General features: G+C 40.1%; 1 protein-coding gene across 1 annotated transcript in view; it reads right to left on the bottom strand.

Annotated features, from left to right (window-relative positions):
• Window positions 1-26285, bottom strand: part of MORN1 (MORN repeat containing 1) — a 569760-nt gene that overhangs the window by 399325 nt on the left and 144150 nt on the right. The window contains exon 7 of the mRNA XM_053690352.1: window positions 2191-2287. Coding sequence (XP_053546327.1) covers window positions 2191-2287 — 97 coding nt within the window. The remainder of the gene's footprint in view (window positions 1-2190; window positions 2288-26285) is intronic.

Below are 26285 nucleotides of genomic sequence, written 5' to 3'. Positions count from 1 at the left end.
AAAATAATCCAACAGTAATGTGGTTACATCTGCTTCTTATTTGTCCCAAAAAAACATTAGATGATATTTATTAGAAAATGTTCAATGAATGTGAGTCGTGCATTAAAACAACAGCATGTCTAATTAGGTTTTCTTATTTCTTTATATGTATATTTCTCAAATTTATTTTATTTCTATTTACCCCACACATTTAAAAACATAACAATGTGTCGAGAAAATCTTAAATACAATGGGGTCAGTTTATTAAATGCCCGGGCGGACATGATTCGCTGTAGCTAATCATACCCGCCCGACATCGCTAAATGCCCACATTCGCAGCCAATCGTCCGCTAGCTGGGTGTGTCGATCATCCCAATCGGATCGGATCAGAATGACTGCAGTCCACCACCTAAAAGGTGGCGGACAAGTTAATGAGCAGTGGACTAATGACCGCTGCTTCTTAACTTAAGTTCCCAGCGAGCCGGACGGAGAAAGCAGCATGCGCTGCTTGTTAAATCTAGCCCCATGTGTACATATTTACTGTAACCTAGACTCCTATTAGAAAACTGAAACTTTTATTTTTTCACTAGAAATGATTGTGCAATGTTAAATGCCGACATTTAGCGAGGTCGAGCGGACACTACAGCGAATCATGTCCGCTATTAATAAATCTACTCCCACATTTCAACCAATACACTGTAATTTCAAACAAGTTTTACAATGGAATATTTAATAAAATAAATGTTTAATATTTAGGATAGATGATAGATAGATAGATAGATAGATAGATAGATAGATAGATAGATAGATAGACAAAAAGACAGACAGGCAGAGAATCAGAAAGATAGATACAGAGTGACAGTCAAGCAAGCAGAGAGGCAAACAGAAAGACAGACAGACAGCCATACAGCCAGCCAGATAGATAGAGATAGATGATAGAAAGATAGATAGATAGATAGATAGATAGATAGGGCGCCATGTACTAAGAGGCGGGCGGACAGCTTCTTAACTCGCGAAGCTGTCCGCCCGCCTCCACTACACACGGGCAGCGGATCTATTGATCCGCTTGCCCGTATGTACCATTACACACTCATCGGAGTGTGTAATGCCCGCCCCTTCAATCGCGAGACCAATCACGCGACTGAAGGGGCTGTCAATCACCGAGAGCGAGCGTGCTCTCAGTGATTTTGCTTCGCCACCTAAGAGGTGGCGTAGGCTGTAGGAAGCAGCGGTCTTATGACTGCTGCTTCTTACATTGCGGGAAGCAGGCTCGCATATGCGAACCTGCCCCGCAAAGGCTCCGGAGCAGCTTTCGCTGCTTCGTACATGGAGCCCATAGAGTGACAGACAGGCAGGTGGAGAGGTAGAGAGACAGATAGACAGACAGTCAGACAGAGAAGTAGATAGATAGATAGATAGATAGATAGATAGATAGACAGACAGACAGATAAACAGGCAGAGAAATAGATTATAGACAGACAGGCAGATAAACAGACAGACAGACAGATAGATAGATAGATAGATAGATATAGATAGAAAGATAGATAGAGTGACAGACAGATAGACGGATAGATAGATAAATAGATAGATAGATAGATGGATAGATGGATGGAGTGTCAGACAGCCAGGTGGAGAGGCAGGCAGACAGGTAGACAGAACAATAGTTTAAATTAAAATGGTAATAATTATGTTTTAGAAAACAGTGAAGATGCCACATACTATGTTTGATCTTACAACGACATCTAGCTCCTAGCAACTAATATGTCCTCACCATAGAAAAACAGCTTGTATGAATTGCAGGATTTTTTTTTTACTCCACACGTGGCTTTTACACTTAGATAGTAGGAGAAAAATAATATATATTATCTGGAACAATCAATTTCCTCTACCCCCTTTTAATCCTGTACCTCACAACAGATGGTAAGGATTTGAAAAACCTTGCAATGCTACTTTAGTGCAGTCCTGTTTAGTCTAAATCTGCTCTATTCAATTTGATTTTATTTATATCTTTTTTTATTTTTTTTTGTGCAGCATCTAAACCGGTGCTGGTTTTTGCTGTTGTTCCACTGAGCTTTAGCAGAAAAGCTAAATGAATGACACATGGAAGTTAACACGAAAGCCAAACCTTATTAATCAACAGGAGGACGCCCCTAGATTCTGTTTAGCTTTTTCATATATATATATAATTGGATAGCATAATAAAGCACATACCAGCAGGATAGCCATTGATCCATAGACCATCATAAATTATACCCGAGTAATGAATCATCGTTCCTTGCCCATTGAACACGTCATTTCTCCACTGTCCCTGCAAATTAAAAAAAAAAAACACTTTGGTTTTATATTTGGATTGCCGTCTAATAAAGAAGGGATTACTTCACGGACTTCTCAATAGCAAACTGGGTGGGCCTAAGATTGGAACTACTAGTTAGAAATACGCTGCAACTATTTCTCTGAACAGTTGAATGGAAGACCACACAATATTCAAAGATTATGCAATGAAAATCTGCTAAAAAAAAAAAAAACGGGTTAAAATAAAAGTTTTTTTTTGACTACAGACAAATGTTCCATGTAATAAGCAAATATCTTGCCTGAAAGAAATTGCTATAATTGGTTAACCATTCTAGTCTATGTTTTTTGTTATTCAGCAGCTGCGACAGAATCATACATTGAGGAATGACTTGTAATTTGAATTTCTAACAATGTGTATTCATACATCTGCCAAGTGTAGAACATAATATACAAAAAAGTTTTACTGACACCTGGGTACGCAAAAAAAAAAACATTACACTGTTGCCAGGTTTCCTGGGCACATGCTGGTTAAAGTTTTGATTTTGAGTTCAAGCTTTTTTAAGACATCAGAGATGGGGAAGGGAGGTGCATTAACAAAAAAAAAAATGCTTAAGTAAATGCAGCATATTACTAAAATGAAAGCTTTGCACAGGTGTTAAATTCAATGTTTAATTTACACTTTAGCTCTCCTCAGTAATAAAGAGCAATGGTTCCTTATACAAAAGGAATACTAACAGCTTTCCTGACACACAGCAGCAGCAGCATATTACATTTTTAAATTTAAAACATACTTTGTTAGCTATATCAATGAGCAGCAAATAATCAAATAATTGGGGGGGGGGGTTGCAGCAAAAAGGTAAATCTGTTTAATCTGTTCATTATTGAAACAACTGGAAATGTATACGTAAATAATTTTATACATATATATATATATATATATATATATATATAGTCTCAATGTAAAGATAGCACTCACTAAACTTAGCTTTTATTGCAAAATTTCCATAAAATGTTACCAAAAAAAATTAGACATATATAGAAATGTGTATTTAAGAATAAATAGAATATATTCTGCTATGTGAAGAACATTGGAATGTGAAATATTTTATCTTGCGTTACCTCACTTTTTGAACTCCATTGAAGTCACTGGGGTAGATTTAGCAAGCAGCAGATGCTGCTATCTACCCCAATACTTTCCAGCTCGCCAGAAATGTAAGTTAAGAAGCAGCGGTCGTCCACCACCTCTGAGGTGGCGGACAGCAATCATCCCAATCGGATACGATCGGGTTGAATGACACCTCCTGCTAACGGCCATTTGGCCGCAAATGTGCAGGAGGTGGCATTGCACAAGCATTTCACTAGAAATGCTTGTGCAATGATAAATGCCGTCTGGATTTATCGATGTGCGGTGGACATGATCCACTACAGCGGATCATGTCTGCCCACACATTGATAAATCTACACCTTTGGGTAAATATGTTAACGTGGTTGCAATATTCTAAGTTTGCCTTTTTGCTTGCGTCGGGTTAGCGCAAGTGCGGGAAAAAAACTTACTTAATCTAGCCCTTAAAGTGAAAGTCAATGCTAGCATTTTACAAACGCTAGGATTTACTATTGAAACAAATAAACGGGACTCTCATTCATGAAGTATAAGATACTTCATGTAGAAAGCTCCTTTATTTGTTTCAGTCGATCACCGTTCTTAGCTGCTACAGCAGCCCATGGCAAAAAAAAAATCTTTTTGCTAAGAGGTGACATTTTCACCTCTTAGCCAATAGCCGTGCGGCAAATTTGGCTTGGCGCCCTTTTGCTTTTATTTCTGTCCAGTACTGAGATCCATTTGTGAGGTCTTTACCAAATGAATTAAACGTAAACATATTCTCAACAATTAATTGAAACCAAATAAATAAAATATAAATGCTACGCTAGACAGCAGTCCCTAAAAATGATTGTAGCTAGTTTAAGGTTTTGTTAAACTGGACTATCCACCATTTCAAAATCGTGTCTATTTTGGACACGTACATATATTCGCTAGAGATGATAATTTCTTATGCAGCATGTCAGGATCCTCCACACTCCTCTGGAAAAACTTAAAAAGGTAAAACAAAGCATTAAAAAATTAAAAAACAAAATTTATGCTTACCTGATAAAATTGAGGACATGGAATGAACAGGGAGGGAGAACAAGGCAGGGGGACCAATTTGGAAAAAGCATGCAAAGAGGACCATGTTGCCACCTTGCAAATCTGTTCCACAGAAGCTTCATTTTTGAAAGCCAAAGAAGAGGAGACAGCCCTAGTGGAATGAGCCGTAATTGTCTCAGGAGGCTACTGTCCACCAGTCTCATAAGCAAAACTAATCATACTTCTTAACCAGAGGGAAAAAGAAGTAAAAGTGGCCTTCTGACCCTTACGCTTTCCAGAGAAAACAACAAACAGGGCAGAAGATTGCCGAAAATCTTTAGTAGCTTGCAGGTAAAAATTTAGAGCATGCACAAAATCCAAGTAATGAAAAAGACGTTCCTTATGAGAAGGATTAGGACAAAAAGAAGGAACAACAATTTCCTGATTAATGTTACGATCCGACATTACCTTAGGGAGAAACCCCAATTTAGTAAGAAGGGCTGCCTTATCTGCATGAAAAATAAGGTACGAGGGAATCACACTGCCAAGCTGAAAGCTCAGAAACTCTGCGAGCGGAAGAAATAGCAAGGAGAAATAAAACCTTCCAAGATAACAACTTTATATCAACAACATGCATCGGCTCAAACGGAGCCTGCTGCAACACTTTAAGAAATAGGTTAAAACTCCAAGGAGGAGCAACAGGTTAAAACACAGGCCTGATTTTGCCCAGGTTCTGAACAAAAGCTTGAACATCTGTTAAATCTTCCAGATGTTTGTGCAAAATAATAGACAGCGCAGAAATCTGACCATTCAGAGTACTGACTGACAAACCTTTCTCCAGGCCATCCTGAAGAAACGATAACATTTGGGAAATCCTACCCGACTCCAGAGAAACCTTTATCATCATACAAAAAAAAGGTATTTACCCAATACCTTATGGTAAATCCTGCGATTTACAAGCCTGAAGCATAGTATCAATGACCGCTTACGAAAAACCACGTCTAGACAGAACTAGGCGTTCAATCTCCAAGCAGTCAGCTTCAGAGAATCCAAATTTGGATGGAGGAATGGACACTGAATTAGAAGGTCCTTCCTCAGAGGTAACCTCCAAGGTGGAAGAGATGACATCTTCACCAGATCCACAAACCAGATCCTGTGAGGCCAGGCAGGAGCTATTAGAATCACAGACACTCTCCTGCTTGATAGGAGCAATGACTCGTGGAAAGAGAGCAGATGGAGGAAACAGGTATGCTAGAACAAAATCCCAAGGAACCGCCAGAGCATCTATCAGGGCAGCCTGAGGATCTCTTGACCTTGAACCATACTTTGGCATCTTGGTGTCCTGACGAGACACCATCAGATCCAACTCCAGAACTCCCCACCTGAGGGTTATCCTGGAGAACACTATCAGATGGAGAGCCCACTCCCCTGAATGAAAAGTCTGTCAGCTCAAAAAATCTGCCTCCCAATTGTCCACTCCTGGAATGTGGATGGCAGATAGGAGACAATCGTGAGCTTCTGCCCACTGCAGAATGTGAGACACCTCCTTCATGGCCAAGGAACTCCAAGTTCCTCCCTGGTGGTTGATGTAAGCCACTGAGGTGATGTTGTCCGACTGGAATCTGATAAACCGGACTAAAGATAATTGAGGTCAAGCTGTCAAGGTATTGAAGATTGCTCTCAACTCCAAAATGTTTATTGGAAGAGAAGCCTCTTCCCAAGACCACAGACCCTGAGCTTTCAGAGAACCCCAAACAGCTCCCAAGCCTAAAAGGCTGGCGTCCATAGTCACAATTACCCAGGAAGGTCTCAGGAAGCAAGTGCCCCGAGACAGATGATCCTGTGAAATCCCCTATGAGAGTCTCTTGTTAGGGGGTACAGATTAATCCTCTGCGATAAATCTGAATGGTCTCTGTTCCATTGACTGAGCATGCAAAGCTGCAGCGATCGCAGATGGAACCAAGCAAAAGGAATGATGTCCATGTAAGCCACCATCAAACCAATCACCTCCATGCATTGAGCCACTGTTGGACGAAAAGCAGACTGGAGAGAAAGGCAAGGAGCAAGAAGGTTGGATTTTCTGACGTCCGTCAGGAAAATCTTCATGGACAGGGAATCTATGATAGTCCCTAGGAAACACACTCTTGTAGTAGGAACTAGAGAACTCTTTTCCAGATTCACTTCCCACCCGTAGTAACGTAGAAAAAACAACAACATCTCTGTATGAAATTTTGCTAGTTGAAAAGATGATGCCTGAACCAAGATGTCGTCTAGATAAGGTGCCTCAGCAATTTCCTGGGATCTGATCACTGCCAATAGAGCTCCTAGAACTTTGAGAACATTATGGGAGCTGTGGCAAGGCCAAATGGAAGAGCAATAAACTGGAAATGCTTGTTGAGAAAGGCAAACCTTAGAAACTGGTGATGATCCCTATGAATAGGAAAGTGTAAATACGCGTCCTTCAGGTCTACAGTCGTAATAAACTGACCTTCCTTAACCAATGGAACGAATACTTTCGATCTTGAAGGACGGAACCCTGAGGAATTTGTTGAGACACTTTAGATCTAGGATGGCAGAATCATTGACCCTATTCCTCTCTCAGGGAAGATAGACCTTTATGCAAAATGTTTGTCCCTTCTATTTAAAGGAAAAAACATAAATCTAAAATTAAGCACATACCTGCCCAGCAGAATACTGCAAAAACACAGCAGAAAAGGATTAAAATAAGCAAATCGAATGCTTATAGCAGGGGTGTCCAAACTTTGCTCTCCAGAGGTTTTGGAACTACATTTCCCATGATGCTCAGCTAGATAAAATGCTGGCTGAGCATCATCGGAAATGTAGTTCCAAAACCTCTGGAGAGCAAAGTTTGGACACCCCTGGCTTATAGCAATCTCTATTCAATGAATTACTGCATAGAAGAAAGATAAACCATGAAAAATAAAATTCCAAAACATACATTTAGAATTATTCACAAGAAAAATAAGCAGATAATGCTTATAACAATCTCCCGTATACATTAAAAGGAAAAAACAGAAGCTATCTATAAAAGCTTGTGGAGCTGGTCAAGCAGCCTCCCGCAGCTGGCTTTGAACACAAAACCTTCTGCTTCCAATACTGCAAAGCTAGCCACTAGGCCACTGCAGACTTGCATGCTGGCATCACAGATAAAGGTATTAGCCAGCTTAGCGTTTTGATCCTATCCTGGATTTCCTCTATAGAAAATAAGTTGGATAAGGTATTACATTAATAAGATGCTGCCCCCGCAACCATAGCAATATTCGCCACAGGTTTCCAATGTCCTGATGAATGTACATCTTTTTTTAAGAAAGACTCTAGCTTCTTATCCATGGGATCCTTAAAAAAACAAAACAAAAAAAACACTATCTTCAATAGGTATAGTGGTTTACTTGGCCAGAGTAGAGATAGCTCCCTCTACCATAGTGTCAGGGTTTTTTCCCTGTTTTATTTGCCATGTGCTGCTGGCAGCCATTTTACTCACCTCTCTTCCTGACTATGGTGCATTGTGGGGGATGCTGCTCATTTCCTGCACTTCCTTTTATGGCCAGACTGGTGTGCATCATCCGTGTGAGACAGGATGCAGTCTCAGAATTGTCATCACTTATTATTTAAAGGGCCTCTGTTCAGTATGCTTTGCCTTTGCGTTGTCTCAGACCTGTTTGTGAGAGTTCCTGTGTATTACTTGGCTGCCTGACGTCCTTCCTGGTTCCTGATCCCTGGCTTGTTCCTGACTCTGCTGTTTTCCTTGTTGCTGATTCCATCTCGTCTGACTATTCGCTTTGGCTCCTGACTCGGCTCGTCTGACTACCAGCTCTGGTTTTGACTCCTGGCTTGTTATTTGACTTATGGACTTTTTATTACTTTTTTGCTATTAATAAAGGTGTGATTATTTTTGCACTTCTCGTCTCAGTCTGATTCCTGGCACCCTTACACATAGGCACAATGCACCATAAGTTGTGCACAGCCTCAGCCACTGGAAAATATTTTCTTAAAAACAGGGGGGGGGGAGGAGCCACTTTTAAGTGTGATAGATTACTCATATCTATCAGGGACCTGAAGAAAAAGAAAGAACAGAGAAACCAACCCTGGCTTTCTATGAAGGGGTAGCAAAAATGTTAGAAATAAAGCAAAGACAACCTCGCCGCTTTCTAACTGCTAATAGCCACCATTGCTCTTACTAAAGAGACTGACATAGACACAGCATAGCCCCTAATCCTTGCTAGCAGGGAAAAGTACCCATTGAAGGATTAAAATCTTCAGACACCATCTTTGCACATCCTCTCTTGACAGAGGCAAAGAGAATGACTGGTGATTATGGGTAAGGGAAGTTATATAATTAATAATAATAATATAATATAATAATTTGCGATTTATATAGCGCTTTTCTCCCTGTGAGACTCAAAGCACTTTACAAATATACCAACATAAGACATAAAAGTTAGGAGTTTCTGAAGGTCAGATAAGCGGACTGAATGCCTGATGGAAGAGGTGGGTCTTTAGCTTTTTTTTAAAAGTCTGTAAGGACGGTGCCTCTCTGATTGCGCACGGTAAAGAGTTCCAGAAAGTAGTGGCAGCGTGGCAGAATGCTCTGGAGCCTGAGTTTGTCCTTATTGGCACTGAGAGGAGGGATGTTTGGCTGACCTAAGTGAACGGGATGGGATGTAGGGTGTCAGGAGCTCTTTCAGGTACTGTGGGCCTTGGTTGTTTAAGGCTTTGAAGGTCAGCAGGCCAATTTTAAAATATGTTCGCCATTTAATTGGAAGCCAATGCAGGGAGTGGAGAACAGGTGTTATGTGGCAGGAGCGAGTTTGATTGGTCAATAGTCTGGCTGCTGCGTTTTGTACTGTCTGAAGGCGATGGAGTTCTTTTTTTGGGAGGCCCAAGTAAATTGCATTGCAGTAATCTAGCCTAGAGGATACAAATGCATGGATTAATGTTGGCATATTATCCGGTGGAATTAAGTGGTGTATCCTGGCTATGTTTTTCAGATGAAAGTAGGCAGATTTTATTACAGAGGAAATCTACTGTTTAAAAGATAGTCCAGCGTCAATCAGCACTCCGAGGTTTCGTACCTTTGCTAAACTAACGAGTTCAGAGCCTCCAAGCTCCAGGCCAGTTGGGTGATCGTGGGATATTTTTGATGCCCGGGGTCCCCTCACCAAGAGTAACTCTGTTTTGTCCGGGTTCACTTTGAGACAGCTAGCATTCATCCATTTTATGAGGTCTGTTAAGCAACTGTTTATGCGGCATGCTGGGTCTGTAGTATCTGGAGCAAAGGAGAAGTAGAGTTGTGTGTCATCAGCGTAACAATGATACCTTAGGCCATGTCAGTTAATGTCCCTCAGTGGTAGTAAGTAAATTGCGAATAGCATGGGAGACAGGATGTTAAGTTACACTTAACAGCTTTGCTGGGTGCTCTTTGCCTCCTCCTGTTGGCCAGAAGTTGAATATCCCACCAGTAATTGGAATGATGGTGTGGACTCTCCATGCCATAGGAAATAAATAAACAGCAGACAATCATATGAGTAAAAAACAAAATGTATGCTTACCTGATAAATTATTTTCTTTCAGAATGATGATGGTCCACAGTCCTCCATAGCATATGGGATGTATTTCCCGCCACTTGGAGGAGGTCAAGAACCCATACAAGAGCTTAAAAACCCTCCCACCTTCCATCTATCTCTAGTTTTACGTATAGTCAAGTAGAGAATAGCAAGGAAAGGTAGGAAAGGCAAAGCAGGGTCCAAACTGCTGTCCCCAAAAAATTGATATCCTCCGTCCATTTACATTTTTGGGATTTACATTTTTGTTTTAATGACACCTCTATAGACCCTGCTTTGCCTTTCCTTCCTATTCTTTACTCAACTATACATAAATCTAGGGAAAGGTGGGAGGGTTTTTAAGCTCTTGTATAGGTTCTTGACTTCTCCTGGTGGCGGGAAATTTATCCCATATGTTATGGAGGACTGTGGAGCATAATCATTCCAAAAGAAAATAATTTATCAGGCAAGCATAAATTTTGTTTTCTTTCGTAAAATGATGATGGTCCATAGTCCTCCATAACATATGGAATTAATACCCAAGCTGATGGTCTATGTTATGGAAAGCGTGGGCCAATTTTTATTTAGCCAAGACTGCAGCCTGAAGGACTTTCCTGCCAAAAGCTGCTTGCTAAACTCTGAAATAAGTATGCAGCTAAGTCATATTGCAGCTTTGCAGATCTGCTCCAAAAATCTAAAAAATCTTTCAAAAACACACAGTGTTGCAATTGCTCTTGAAGAAAGAGCTGTAATGCTCTTAGAAAGGTGACCTTCCAAATGTAAGGATAGTCTTGAATCCCTTCTTATGAGTTAAGAGGCAAACGCTACCTTAGTAGCCTTCTGCCCCTTACTAGATTCAGTAGTGAAAAGACAAACTAGAAGTTTGACTGAAAACTATAGTTGCTAGAAGATAGAACTTCAAAGCATTTACTAAAGATTATGTAATATCCTCTACCTAAAGTTCCATTAGAGGTGGTAAAGACAAACATTGTGGAGGACTTCAAGAACACATGGTATAAGCATAAGACTATCCTACTAAGGGCCAGAACACAAGTTGAATGCAAAATATCGCTTACGCCTAAGGTGCAATGCGAACACAATCTCGAGTTTGAGAGCTCACTTCCATATGCTCCAATGGGAGCCTCGTTTTCATGCCGTCAAACACTTGCAATATTTAGTCTGAACTTCAAATGAGTAGTAAAAGAAAATTCTGACAGATTTTAAAATTATGTCTATTTCCACTCCTTCTGTATAATGTGACAGCCATCAGTCAATTACATATATATATATATATATATATATATATATATATACATACATATATTCTGTGAATTCTTGCACATGCTCAGTAGGAGCTGGTGACTCAAAAAGTGTAAATATAAAAATACTTTGCACATTTTGTTAATGGAAGTAAATAGGAAAGTTGTTTAAAATTGCTGCTTTATCTGAATCATGAAAGTTTAATTTTGACTTGAGTGTCCCTTTAAAGGGGCAGTAAACCCAAAATCTTTCTTTCATGATTCATATAGAGAATACAAATTTAAGCAACATTACAATGTACTTCTAATATTTATTTTGCTTCATTTTTTAGATATCCTTAGTTGAAGAAAAAGCAATGCATATGAGTGAGCCAATCACACAAGGCTTCTATGTTCAGCAACCAATCAGCAGCTACTGAGCATATCTAGATATGCTATTCAGCAAAGAATATCAAGAGAATAAAACAAATTAGATAATAGAAGTAAATTAGAAAGATGTTTAAAATTGCATTCTCTTTCTAAATCATGAAAGAAAAAATGTGGGTTTCATGTCCCTTTAACTTCCATCAAAATCTATGTTTTAATGTGCTTGCATACAGAATTTTGCGCAACCACATAGCAGATATGGAATTCTACAAAGAATTTTTATTTTCATCTGCACCTTGTTACTTTGAATAAACCACTGCTGGCTAAACTAAGTTTTAAAGTGTTGTAAAGAAATCACTTTTATGTCTGGAAAGTTTGATGGCCTGTTGACAGAGGCAAAACAAACCTGAACACTGTTTTGTCTGTGTTTCTAAGAAATAAAAATAACAAATCTCATGAAATCAGATGCATGCAATGTACACTCCAATATAAAATACAGTGAATAAGCAGAAACACTTACATAAAAAAAACCCATTTGCTTACACGATCTATCAGCTCTAGGTACACACAGTGGAAATAATTACTTTTCCCCCTTTGCTTCTTATTGAACAGATTATTAACAATTCTAATTTTACGAATAAACCTTATATTTTGCATAAATAAAAGGGACAGTCAACACCAGATTTTTTGTTGTTTAAATTACCCGTTCCCCAGTTTTGCATAACCAACACAGTTATAATAATACACGTTTTACCTCTGTAATTACCTTGTATCTAACCCTCTGCAAACTGCCCTCTTATTTCAGTTCTTTTGACAGACTTGCATTTTAGTCAATCAGTGCTGACTCCTAGGTAACTTCACATCCGTGAGCTCAATGTTATCTATAAGACACACATGAACTAACGCCCTCTAGTGGTGAAAAACTGTCAAAATGCATTCAGATTAGAGGCATCCTTCATGGTCTAAGAAATTAGCATATGAGCCTAACTAGGTTTAGCTTTTAACTAAGAATACAAAGAGAACAAAGCAAAATTGGTGATAAAAGTAAATTGGAAAGTTGATAAAAATTACATGCCCTACTTAAATCATAAAAGTTTATTTTGGACTTGACCGTCCCTTTAATTATAAGATCTTTATCACTGTTAAAAGGGTTTTTTTAATTTATAAATGGGATGCATATAAACATGAAAAAACAGAATTTATGCTTACCTGATAAATTACTTTCTCCAACGGTGTGTCCGGTCCACGGCGTCATCCATAACTTGTGGGAATATTCTCTTCCCCAACAGGAAATGGCAAAGAGCACAGCAAAAGCTGTCCATATAGTCCCTCCTCAGGCTCCGCCCCCCAGTCATTCGACCGACGGTTAGGAGAAAAAAAGGAGAAACTATAGGGTGCCGTGGTGACTGTAGTGTATAGAGAAAGAAATTTTTCAAACCTGATTAAAAAACCAGGGCGGGCCGTGGACCGGACACACCGTTGGAGAAAGTAATTTATCAGGTAAGCATAAATTCTGTTTTCTCCAACATTGGTGTGTCCAGTCCACGGCGTCATCCATTACTTGTGGGAACCAATACCAAAGCTTTAGGACACAGATGAAAGGAGGGAGCAAATCAGGTTACCTAAACAGAAGGCACCACGGCTTGCAAAACCTTTCTCCCAAAAACAGCCTCCGAAGAAGCATAAGTATCAAATTTGTAGAATTTGGCAAAAGTGTGCAGAGAAGACCAAGTCGCTGCCTTACATATCTGATCAACAGAAGCCTCGTTCTTGAAGGCCCATGTGGAAGCCACAGCCCTAGTAGAGTGAGCTGTGATTCGTTCAGGAGGCTGCCGTCCGGCAGTCTCATAAGCCAATCGGATAATGCTTTTCAGCCAGAAAGAAAGAGAGGTAGCAGTAGCTTTTTGTCCTCTCCTCTTACCAGAGTAAACGACAAACAAAGATGAGGTTTGTCTAAAATCCTTTGTTGCTTCTAAATAGAACTTTAAAGCACAAACTACATCTAAATTGTGTAACAAACGTTCCTTCTTTGAAACTGGATTCGGACACAGAGAAGGAACAACTATTTCCTGGTTAATATTTCTGTTGGAAACAACCTTCGGAAGAAAACCAGGCTTAGTACGCAAAACGACCTTATCTGAATGGAACACCAGATAGGGTGGATTACACTGCAAAGCAGATAATTCAGAAACTCTTCTAGCAGAAGAAATAGCAACCTTCCAAGATAGTAACTTGATATCTATGGAATGTAAAGGTTCAAATGGAACCCCTTGAAGAACTGAAAGAACTAAATTTAGACTCCAAGGAGGAGTCATGGGTCTGTAAACAGGCTTGATTCTGACCAAAGCCTGGCACAGCTGCCAGTTGTTTGTGTAACAAGACAGATAAAGCAGAAATCTGTCCTTTTAGAGAACTTGCTGACAATCCCTTATCCAAACCTTCTTGGAGAAAGGAGAGGATCTTAGGAATTTTAATCTTACTCCAGGAGAATCCCTTGGATTCACACCAACAGATATATTTTTTTCCATATTTTATGGTAAATCTTTCTAGTCACAGGTTTTCTGGCTTGGACCAGAGTATCTATCACTGAATCTGAAAACCCACGCTTGGATAAAATCAAGCGTTCAATTTCCAAGCAGTCAGCTGCAGAGAAACTAGATTTGGATGTTCGAATGGACCTTGTACTAGAAGATCCTGTCTCAAAGGTAGCTTCCATGGTGGAGCCGATGACATATTCACCAGGTCTGCATACCAAGTCCTGCGCGGCCATGCAGGAGCTATCAGAATCACTGAGGCCTTCTCCTGTTTGATCCTGGCTACAAGCCTGGGAAGGAGAGGGAACGGTGGAAACGTATAAGCTAGGTTGAACGACCAAGGCGTCACTAATGCATCCACTAGAGTCGCCTTGGGATCCCTGGATCTTGACCCGTAGCAGGGAACCTTGAGGTTCTGACGAGACGCCATCAGATCCATGTCTGGAATGCCCCATAATTGAGTCAACTGGGCAAAAACCTCCGGGTGAAGTTCCCACTCCCCCGGATGGAAAGTCTGACGACTCAGATAATCCGCCTCCCAGTTGTCTACTCCTGGGATGTGAATTGCAGATAGGTGGCAGGAGTGATCCTCCGCCCATTTGATGATCTTGGATACCTCTCTCATCGCCAAGGAACTCTTTGTTCCCCCCTGATGGTTGATGTAAGCTACAGTCGTCATGTTGTCTGACTGGAATCTTATGAATCCGGCCTTCGCTAGTTGAGGCCAAGCTCGGAGAGCAATGAATATCGCTCTCAGTTCCAGGATGTTTATCGGGAGAAGAGACTCTTCCCGAGACCATAGACCCTGAGCTTTCAGGGAATCCCAGACCGCGCCCCAGCCTAATAGACTGGCGTCGGTCGTGACAATGACCCACTCTGGTCTGCGGAAACTCATTCCCTGAGACAGGTGATCCTGGGACAACCACCAACGGAGTGAGTCTCTGGTCATCTGGTCTACTTGAATCTTTGGAGACAAGTCTGCATAGTCCCCATTCCACTGATTGAGCATGCACAGTTGTAATGGTCTTAGATGAATTCGAGCAAAAGGAACGATGTCCATTGCTGCAACCATCAACCCTACTACTTCCATGCACTGAGCTATGGAAGGCTGCAGAATAGAGTGAAGAACCTGACAAGCGTTTAGAAGCTTTGACTTTCTGACTTCTGTCAGGAAGATCTTCATTTCTAAAGAATCTATTATTGTTCCCAAAAAGGGAACTCTTGTGGACGGAGACAGGGAACTCTTTTCTACGTTCACCTTCCACCCGTGAGATCTGAGAAAGGCTAGAACAATGTCTGCATGAGCCTTTGCCTTGGAAAGAGACGACGCTTGAATTAGGATGTCATCCAGATAAGGGGCCACTGCAATGCCCCTTGGTCTTAGAACCGCCAGAAGGGACCCCAGCACCTTTGTGAAAATTCTGGGAGCAGTGGCTAGTCCGAATGGAAGAGCCACGAACTGATAATGTTTGTCCAGAAAGGCGAACCTTAGGAACTGATGATGATCTTTGTGGATAGGAATATGTAGGTACGCATCCTTTAAATGCACGGTAGTCATATATTGACCCTCCTGGATTGTAGGTAAAATTGTTCGAATGGTTTCCATTTTGAACGATGGAACTCTGAGAAATTTGTTTAGAATTTTTAAATCCAGAATTGGTCTGAAAGTTCCCTCTTTATTGGGAACTACAAACAGGTTTGAGTAAAACCCCTGACCTTGTTCCACAGCTGGAACTGAGTGTATCACTCCCATCTTTAACAGGTCTTCTACACAATGTAAGAATGCCTGTCTCTTTATCTGGTTTGAAGATAAGTGAGACATGTGGAACCTTCCCCTTGGGGGTAGTTCCTTGAATTCTAGAAGATAACCTTGAGAGACTATTTCTAGTGCCCAGGGATCCTGAACATCTCTTGCCCAAGCCTGAGCGAAGAGAGAGAGTCTGCCCCTTACTAGATCTGGTCCTGGATCGGGGGCTACCCCTTCATGCTGTCTTGGTAGCAGCAGCAGGCTTCTTGGCCTGTTTACCCTTATTCCAGCCTTGCATTGGTTTCCAAGCTGGTTTAGTCTGGGAAGCGTTACCTTCTTGTCTAGAGGCTGCCGAGTTAGAAGCCGGTCCGTTCCTGAAATTGCGAAAGGAACGAAAATTGGACTTATTCTTAGCCTTGAAAGGCCTATCCTGTGGGAGGGCATGGCCCTTTCCCCCAGTGATGTCTGAAATAATTTCTTTCAATTCTGGCCCAAAAAGGGTCTTACCTTTGAAAGGGATATTTAGCAATTTTGTCTTGGAAGATACATCCGCCGACCAAGACTTTAGCCAGAGCGCTCTGCGCGCCACAATTGCAAACCCTGAATTTTTCGCCGCTAATCTCGCTAACTGCAAAGCGGCATCTAAAATAAAGGAATTAGCTAACTTAAGTGCGTGAATTCTGTCCATGACTTCCTCATATGGAGTCTCCATATTAAGCGACTTTTCTAGTTCATTGAACCAGAAACACGCCGCCGTAGTGACAGGAATAATGCACGAAATTGGTTGGAGGAGGTAACCTTGCTGAACAAAATTCTTTTTAAGCAAACACTCCAATTTTTTATCCATAGGATCTTTGAAAGCACAATTGTCCTCAATAGGAATAGTCGTGCGCTTAGCTAGGGTAGAAACTGCCCCCTCAACCTTAGGGACTGTTTGCCATGTGTCCTTCCTTGGGTCAACCATGGGGAACAATTTCTTAAATATAGGAGGTGGGTCAAAGGGTATGCCTGGTCTCTCCCACTCTTTATTCACTATGTCCGCCACCCTTTTAGGGATCGGGAAGGCATCAGGGTGCACCGGGACCTCTAAAAATTTGTCCATCTTGCACATTTTTTCTGGAATGACCAAAGAGTCAAAATCATCCAGAGTAGATAGCACCTCCTTAAGTAATGCACGGAGATGCTCTAACTTAAATTTAAACGTCACAACATCAGGTTCTGCCTGTTGAGAGATTCTTCCTGAATCTGAAAGCTCTCTCTCAGACAAACCCTCCCTCACTGCCACTTCTGACTGGTGTGAGGGTATGACAGATAAACTATCATCAGCGCCTTCATGCTCCACTGTATTTAAAACTGAGCAATCACGCTTTCTCTGAAATGCTGGCATTTTGGATAAAATATTAGCTATGGAATTATCCATTACTGCCGTTAATTGTTGCATAGTAACAAGCATTGGCGCGCTAGATGTACTAGGGGTCGCCTGCGCGGGCATAACTGGTGTTGACACAGAAGGAGAGGATGATGAACTATCCCCACTACCTTCATTTGAGGAATCATCTTGGGCAACCTTATTAAATGTGACAGTACTGTCCTTACTTTGTCTGGACGCTATGGCACAATTATTCACATACATTTGAAGGGGGGGACCACCTTGGCCTCCATACATACAGAACATGTTCTATCTGAAGGTACAGACATGTTAGACAGGCTTAAACAGGCTAATAATGCAAAAAAAAAACGTTTTAAAACAAAACCGTTACTGTCTCTTTAAATGTTAAACAGAGCACACTTTATTTCTGAATGTGTGAAAAACTATGAAGGAATTATCCAATCTTTACCAAATTTTCACCACAGTGTCTTAATGCCTTAAAAGTATTGCACCCCAATTTTCAAGCTTTTAACCCCTTAAATGAGGAAACCGGAGCCGTTTAATGAAATAACAATCTTTAACCCCACTACAGTCCCAGCCACAGCGTTTGCTGCAACTTCACCTGTCCTTAGGAGTTATACGATACCAAATTAAGCCTTCCAGGAATGTTTTCAATGATCACCAGACCCTCTCACATGCAGCTGCATGCACTGCATCCAAAAGAAACTGCGCAATTATGGCGCGAAAATGAGGCTCTGCCTACTATAGTGAAAGGCCCTTCCTGACTGGAAAGGTGTCTAAACAACTGCCTGGCATCTAAAAACATTCCCTCACAATAAAAGTTTTATAAATCACCTCTAGATTTCATAAAAAACTTAAATAAAGCAATCGATTTAGCCCATAAGAGTGTCAACCAGTGTATAGCCCATAATAAGCCTTCATTCTGTTAGGAGTCTAAGAAAATGGCTTACCGATCCCCAAGAGGGAAAATGACAGTCTTCTAGCATTACGCAGTCTTGTTAGAAAATGGACTAGTCATACCTTGAGCAGAAAAGTCTGCTAACTGTTCCCCCCAACTGAACTTCTCTGGGCTCGACAGTCCTGCGTGGGAACAGTAATTGATTTTAGTTACTGCTGCTAAAATCATACTCCTCTTTTAAACAGAACTCTTCATCCCTTTCTGTTTTAGAGTAAATAGTACAAACCGGCACTATTTTAAAATAAAAAACTCTTGATAGCAGAATAATAAACTACAATTAAACACCACATACTCTTCACCATCTCCGTGGAGATGCTACTTGTTCAGAGCGGCAAAGAGAATGACTGGGGGGCGGAGCCTGAGGAGGGGCTATATGGACAGCTTTTGCTGTGCTCTTTGCCATTTCCTGTTGGGGAAGAGAATATTCCCACAAGTAATGGATGACGCCGTGGACCGGACACACCAATGTTGGAGAAACATAGGGTTTGATTCCATAACTCCAATGATATTAGATCTCAATTACCCCACAACATTAACAGATGATAGTTGCTGTCGATGAAAGAAAACCAAAATGGGTTAATGGGGGTTAATAGAGTGTGCAGCAATCGGATAGAGTGGTGTTTTTCAATAAAAAATATATATTAAATGTAATTAGCTCACATTGGTATTGGTATCTGTATCAATTATGCAGCTGCTTAATATATAGTAGATATATTTGTTGTGTGTTTTTACATTTAATTGATGATGAGGATGACATATTTGTATATTTTTTTTATTTGGCATGATTCAATTGTCATAAAAAAAATCTTAGTATGGACAGAATTATCTTGTTTTTCAGGTCTGAGCATATGCAGATCGGTGGATGATTTGTGTTATCGATCTGTGGGTGCTGAGCATCTATCAAGTGTCTTTGGCTGTTGAATTTATTGTGCCTTTTTTGTTGACAATATTTGTAGATTTATTATATCCCGGCGGACATGATTCGTAATAGCGAATCATGTCCGCCCTGCTTCCCTGAATACCGACAGAATACACGTTCTGGTGAAATGCTTGTGCAATGCCGCCCACTGCACATTTGCGGCCAATCAGACGTTATTAGGGGGTGTCAATCATCCCGATCTTATCGTGTCTTAAGACCGCTGCTTCTTAACTCCTGTTTCCAATGAGCCAGAAGGTATCCGTTGCTTAAAGGGACATTCAACACTTAGTGTAACAGGTTTTTATATAGTAAATTAAGAAACGGGGGTCCGCCTACACTATACCCCTCCTCCCTTGCCGCCTTGCTTCTGTCCTAATCAGCGGCGCTAACTACTCTAATACCCGGTCAATATGGATGCCGAACTCCCCCCACTATAACGTAGCTGCCTTCTTCTTAAACTGATAAGCAAATCAGAATCCAGTCCTCGGACTGAAATTGCACATGCTTCATAACTGCTGAAATTAGACCGCTGCTTCATAACTGCTGTTTCTGGTGAGCCTGCAGGCTCGCCAGAAACACGGGGCATCAAGCTCCATTCGGAGCTTGATACATATGCCCCAATGGCTGTGTGGAATATAACAGTGAACTTCCATTTCCAACAGGAACTGACAAGCTCAAAATTTCAGAATGGAATTGCAGGAAAATGGAACAAAATAAATAATGAAAGTATATTGCAGAGCTGTTTTATATATACAATTTATCACTTTTTATTTCCATCTCAAAGTAGTTAATGTCCCTTTAATAACATAGGCCTATCAGTTTAAAAATCCAAGATACCAACCAATCCAGCATATACACTACTCCCAAAAATGTAGGTTATCATATTTATTCATTATTAAATCCATTGGGTAGTCTAGTCACAAGTTTAAATTTTCAAAACATTTCTCGATGATTAAGGTACATCAATCTATCACCTCCCATGCTGGGCACCTTGACATATTCAATTGTTTACCATCTTAAAGAGGTCACTCTCTTTCTATGTACATGGATAAAGTGTGATTATGAATTTTTATATTTATCTTTAAAATATCAATTTGTTTTTATTACATGTTCTGTATCTAACAGTTAATGATTTTTTTATAACGTTTGGCCATTATTTGAAAATGAACCTTCAGTGGCAAATATAACAAACATATATCTTTTTAAAATATTTAATTAGTCTATATACAGGTGGTAAGCTACATAGTATTACAGACAATGGGGCCTATGTATCAAAGGTCTTGGGGACCTGATCCGACAGTGCAGATCAAATCCGCAAGACCTCGCTGAATGCGGAGAACAATATGCTCTCTGTATTCAGCATTGCATCAGCAGCTCACAAGAGCTGCTGGTGCAACGCCGCCCCCTGCAGACTCCCGACCAATGGGCCACCAGCAGGAAGGTATCAATCAACCCGATCGTACTCAATCGGGTTGAATTTTGGCTGCTTCATAACTGCTGTTTCTGGCGAGTCTGAAGACTCGCCAGAAACACGGGCCCTCAAGCTCCATTCGGAGCTTGATAAATGGGCCTCTATGAGTGAATCTTGTTGCTTTTCAAGTAATAACATGTTTATATGCCTTTGGCGGTTTGCAGTGCTGTATGATGATTGACTGACAACCGATCACAGTGGAGCATTAGGTTGATAAATTTGCTACAACACCATGGAGGATTAGTCTATGATTACGGATTTCATGTGAAAAGTGTCAGAGGACCATGGGGATATTGTGATTTTGACTTTTTGTCTATTTGTTCATTTGCCTTTTATTTCTTTTTGGTCGCGCTGTTGTATTTTTTTAACGGTGGATTAATAAAGTATTGATTTCATTTAGGACCAAGCAGGACAGGAAATACTTTTCACCTTTGTATCTTTTTAACATTACCCATAGGGCTTTCCTGATTTTCGAAAAAGTTGTTAGTGACGTCAACCTGAAGCAGGTAGAATCCCTTCTGCACCATTAAGAAGTCTAACACGCCAACACAGAAATTCGGCATTGAAAACAGATACAGTGTGATCATGTGAGTTTTGACTATGAAGAACTTGCATTATGAATCATGCACTTGGAGGTACATCTTTATATGTTTCATATGAACAGTTTACCTTTGCTTAAGTATATGGACTGTCGCTATTAGCTGGTACTTTGCTGCTATTTGTTAGACTCAGTAGCCAATAACAGCTGATAAACATGAGTAACAAGATTTAATCAGTAGACTATAAGCATAAACAGAAGCAACATATGGCCTAGTATTGCTGGTAATAAATTGAAATGAGTACAAAAAGTCAAATTGCACTCATGTGTAAAAAATCACCCCAAGATGGTGCAAATGTGGCAGGCTGGAATTCACCAAGGACAGGAATACAATTCTTTTGGATTGGAAGAATTGTATTCCCGTGAGTCACAAGAGGCCAGTCTGCTAGGTGACTGAGAGTTTCCAGCCTGCCACATTTGCACCATCTAGGGGTGCTCTTATACACGTGAGTGCAATTTTACTTTTTGTACTCATTTTACTTTATTACCGGCAACACGAGGCCATGTGGCACTTCTGTTTATGCTTATTGTTGGGATTCAGACCACTGATCCCTCCACAGAGACCTGCCTGGGCTTGGACTTTTTTAAGGCTTATGTGACTTTTCACAATTACACTGCTAATTTGTATGTATATTCCATAACCTTATTGTGATTTTTTTATTGCTATAGATATTATTCTGATCACATTTAAAACTTTGACTTAGGGCGCCCCCTATTTTTCCATATTGTTTTTAAGATTGGAATCAACCCCTTAGTCTGAAATCAGTTGTATACTGTATGAAACAGATGGCATAAATATAGCCAGTAGATGTAACTTTTTAATTGGTCACGCAGGAATGAACAAATATTTTTAAAATGTAGTAGTCAGTAAGACTATTTAATAGGTAGACATACTTTTAGGAGCTAGATAGTGGTATTTTTATATACATACATGGAGAATGATCCAAATGTTAGGAGCCAGGGTTAAAATTCTAGAAGCCAGTGGTTCCTTTGTTCCTGGGTTTGTCGAGCTCTAAGCTTATAAACTGCATAGTTAATTGATCAAAGGTTGGATAACGTTCTAAATATAAAGTCTACCTCAACCAGTTCAATTTGCGGTTTTTAGCATTTAAAACAACATGGATTCAAAAGTAAACTTTCACAATTTAGACAAAGAATGAGATTTAAAAAAAACAAAAAACTTTAAAATGTATTTATATTATTAAATGTATCTCTTTCACTTGGTATGCTTGGTTTGCAACTAGGCTCCTTTCCAGGAGGAATGCAGACGGAAATACGCCCCAATATAACACTTCTAACAGATAAATAGTGATATCGGTGCTATGGGTGAGTTAGTGAACTGAGGTGTGCTCGTGTACAGCTCATAATGGCAATAAATGCATATATGACCATTCGGCTATTCCTTGCAATGTAAGCCAAATCCCTCAATATCATTATATCTTTGTAGCCACTGATCACTCGCCGCCTCTCAGAGTCACCTTTTGGTCTGATCCGTGAGTATCGGTCAGTGATACTGTGTGCACACCAATAGCGTGTAGACACTTCCGCGTGCATCTTCCTCCTCGCCAGTATCTTCCAACCGGTTTGCGGCTTTCACTTGTGCTGTCAGGGCTCTCCCTCACACCCTCTCGAACAAATTTCACAACTTTACAAAAGACAGCATGCACAGTAGAAAAAAGGGGAGTTATGGCGACCGAACTTCAAAACAATTAAAACGTTTTTCTTTTATTTGATCCTCATTGTTAAAAAAGTTAAAAACATAGGCACAGCACACATAGTACTTAGCATCCACAGCTGACGTGTTTCACGTCTGAGCGACGTTTCATGAGAGTTTTTCTACTGTGCAAGATGTCCTTTCCAGGAGAGCACATTGAGGGCCAGATTACAAATGAAGCGCTTTTTAGCACCTCTCGCCCGAGCGTAAAACTTCGCTAGAAGTAATCTTTTTGCTAGTCCTGTTTGCACACAAAAATGTTTGCACGCAAAGCAATACCCAGCAACGTGCTAACCAAAGGACTTTGCAATATTGCGACCACGTTTATGTATTCCTCCCCATAGAAGTCAATTGAGAGAGCAGAAGCAAACACTTAACACCTATTGCTCACATGCTAACTCGACAGTAGTTATTTATATTTCACATTCCCAAATTTTTCACATACAGAACAATGCAATTTTTATTGTAAATATATATTTCTAATGTATCTGTATATCTATTCCTTTAGATATATACGTATAGATATCTATTTTACATTATCATATATATATATATATATATATATATATATATATATATATAACAATTACATTATTTTCTATGAGTAGAGCATTGTAATGTAAAATACGTGTATCGTGCTTTAGGTCTAACGTTGTGTCGGGTTAGCGCACATGAAGAATTGCTTACCTAAATGCCTCGTTATTGACATATTAAATATAAAAAAAAAATTACTATACAGTACATACATATTTTTTAATAATTATTACTATTTTATATTTCAATAACGCACATTGAGGTTAGCAATTCTTCATGTGCTCTAACCCAACACCACGTTAGACCTAAAGTGCAAAACACAAAGCCGTGATACGCATATTTACATTCCAATGTTCTTCACAGATAATTTTCAATTTTTATAATTATATATATACTATATATATATATATATATATATCTGATAAAGTTAATGTAAAATAGATATCTATACCTATATATCTCTAGGAATACATATACAGGTATAGGTAAATACAGAAAATATATAGAAATATGTAATTACAGTAAAAATACATAGTTTATCCTGTATGTGAAGAACATTGGAATGTGAACTATGTACAGTAAATACAAATTAAAACAATACATATGTACTCACATTTATATATATATATATATATATATATATATATATATATATATATATATACACACATAAATACACACACATACACACCTTGTCATATACCATATACCTTTTAACCCTTATAACTTTTTATCAGATAGTGTTATATGAGTGTAACTATAATTTTAAAAGTATTTATGTTGTGTTTAGTGCAATGTTTTGTTTTTTTTACGCAAGGGTTTCAGTTGTGCACTAACCTGACAAGCATAAAATATGATTGCGTTCTTGCGATCGTGTTTACTTTCAACTTGTAATACACACAATATTTCTGAGGCTCGCAAAACAAAAGCTGCGTATGCGCAAAAGTTAGTGTACCACTTGTAAACTAGGAAAAAAAATAGCCCTGCTCAGCATTGTTTCTTTCTGCCTAGTCATGCCTCCAGATTGTCTAGCCACACCCCTAACAGCCCAGTAACACTGTCCAGGAATGCACAACTTTGCTCACAAATTCCCTGTGACCCAACCACACCTTGATGGCTCCAGCTCTCACATTGATCAGTTGCTGGAACTACAGTTAGTTCAATGGCATCTAGTGTCAAAAGGTCTAGGCTACAGAGTGGGAGTCTTGTGAGGGGTTGTGGGTATAGCTATGATCCATACAAAGAAAGATTCCAGCCTCCAAGATTAAAATGACCTTTATTTTCTGGTAACAGGGTCTATAGCAAAAATGCTACATACGTTTCGTCCTACTATAGACCCTTAGTTATGTAAGGTCCTTTTAATCTTGGAATCTGTCTTTGTATGGTTCGTGGTGAGACTTGCCAGTCTGTGATTCCATGCCCCAGTATTGCAAATGTGCGGTTTTCCCTTTTTGTGAAAATTACAAGGCATAGCCACACACAATTGTTGTGCAGGCTGTGGGTGTGGTTGAGCAGTTCATGGGTGGAGTCGGAATGGGTTGTGGGTGGAGTCTGATGCTCCCACGCTTTTACTTGAAACCAAAACATTTATAAAGCAAGCTGGAAAAAAGACCTGCAAAGGGAAAGTTTTCAAACTGTGCCAATCTCACAATATGCAGAACAGTTAGGAGCTCTGTGTGCTTCATAATATTTCTCACTTTTTCCTTTATATAAATGATTAAGCTCATCCCATTAAGAGAATCAGAGTCCTTATAAACTTAACCCCTTAATGACAACTGACGTACCAGGTACGTCATGCAAAAACTAACAGTTAATGACAATAGACGTACCTGGTACATCAGTTGTCTAACAGAGTGCTGGAAGCGATCGCAATCGCTTCCAGCAGCTCTGAGGGTATTGCAGTGATGCCTCGATATGGAGGCATCCTGCAATACCCCTTTACAAGCCTCCGATGCATAGAAAGCCACTCTGTGGTCCTCTCTGCACCGATAGCGTCGTGGCGCGTGCACATGAGCATGCGTGCTTGTGCGTGTGCATGGGGCGCACGTGCGCACGTGCGCATTAGCACACTGACACCAATGAGGACAGAAAGGGAGAAAAAAGTAAAAAAAAAAGTAAATATAAAAGGATCTGGGAGGGGGTGGGGTATTGTGGGGGGGCTGCTACACTACAGAAAGAGTTTTAACGTTAAAATAAAATAAAAACTTTGGTTTTTGGGGCCAAACTGGGTACTGGCAGACAGCTGCCAGTACCCAAGATGGCGGTAATTAGGTAGGGGAGAGGGTTAGAGAGCTGGAGGGGGGGATCAGGGAGGTTGGGGCTAAGGGCAGGGGTCCATCACAGCTAAAATATTTTATTATTTTTATTTAAAAAAAAAAAAACTCTTTTATTTAGTACTGGCAGACTTTCTGCCAGTACTTAAGGATGGCGGGAACAATTGTGGGGTGGGGGAGGGAAAGAAAGCTGTTTGCGAGGGATCAGGGGGTGGGATGTGTCAGGTGGGAGGCTGATCTCTAAAATTAACCCTGCAAGCTCCCTACAAGCTACCTAATTTAACCCCTTTACTGCTGGGCATAACTCACGTGTGGTGCGCAGCAGCATTTAGCGGCCTTGTAATTACCAAAAAGCAACGCCAAAGCCATATAAGTCTGCTATTTCTGAACAAAGGGGATCCCAGAGAAGCTTTTACAACAATTTCTGCCATAATAGCACAAGCTGTTTGTAAATAATTTCAGTGAGAAACCTAAATTGTGAAAAATGTAAAGTAGTTTTTTTTATTTGCTCGCATTTGGCGGTGAACTGATGGCATAAAATATACCAAAATGGGCCTAGATCAATACT

The sequence above is a fragment of the Bombina bombina genome, chromosome 8, assembly GCF_027579735.1.
Source record: "Bombina bombina isolate aBomBom1 chromosome 8, aBomBom1.pri, whole genome shotgun sequence".
NCBI lineage: Eukaryota > Metazoa > Chordata > Amphibia > Anura > Bombinatoridae > Bombina > Bombina bombina.
Note: the sequence above shows the minus strand (reverse complement) of the source record. Positions and strands in the feature narration are given on the sequence as shown.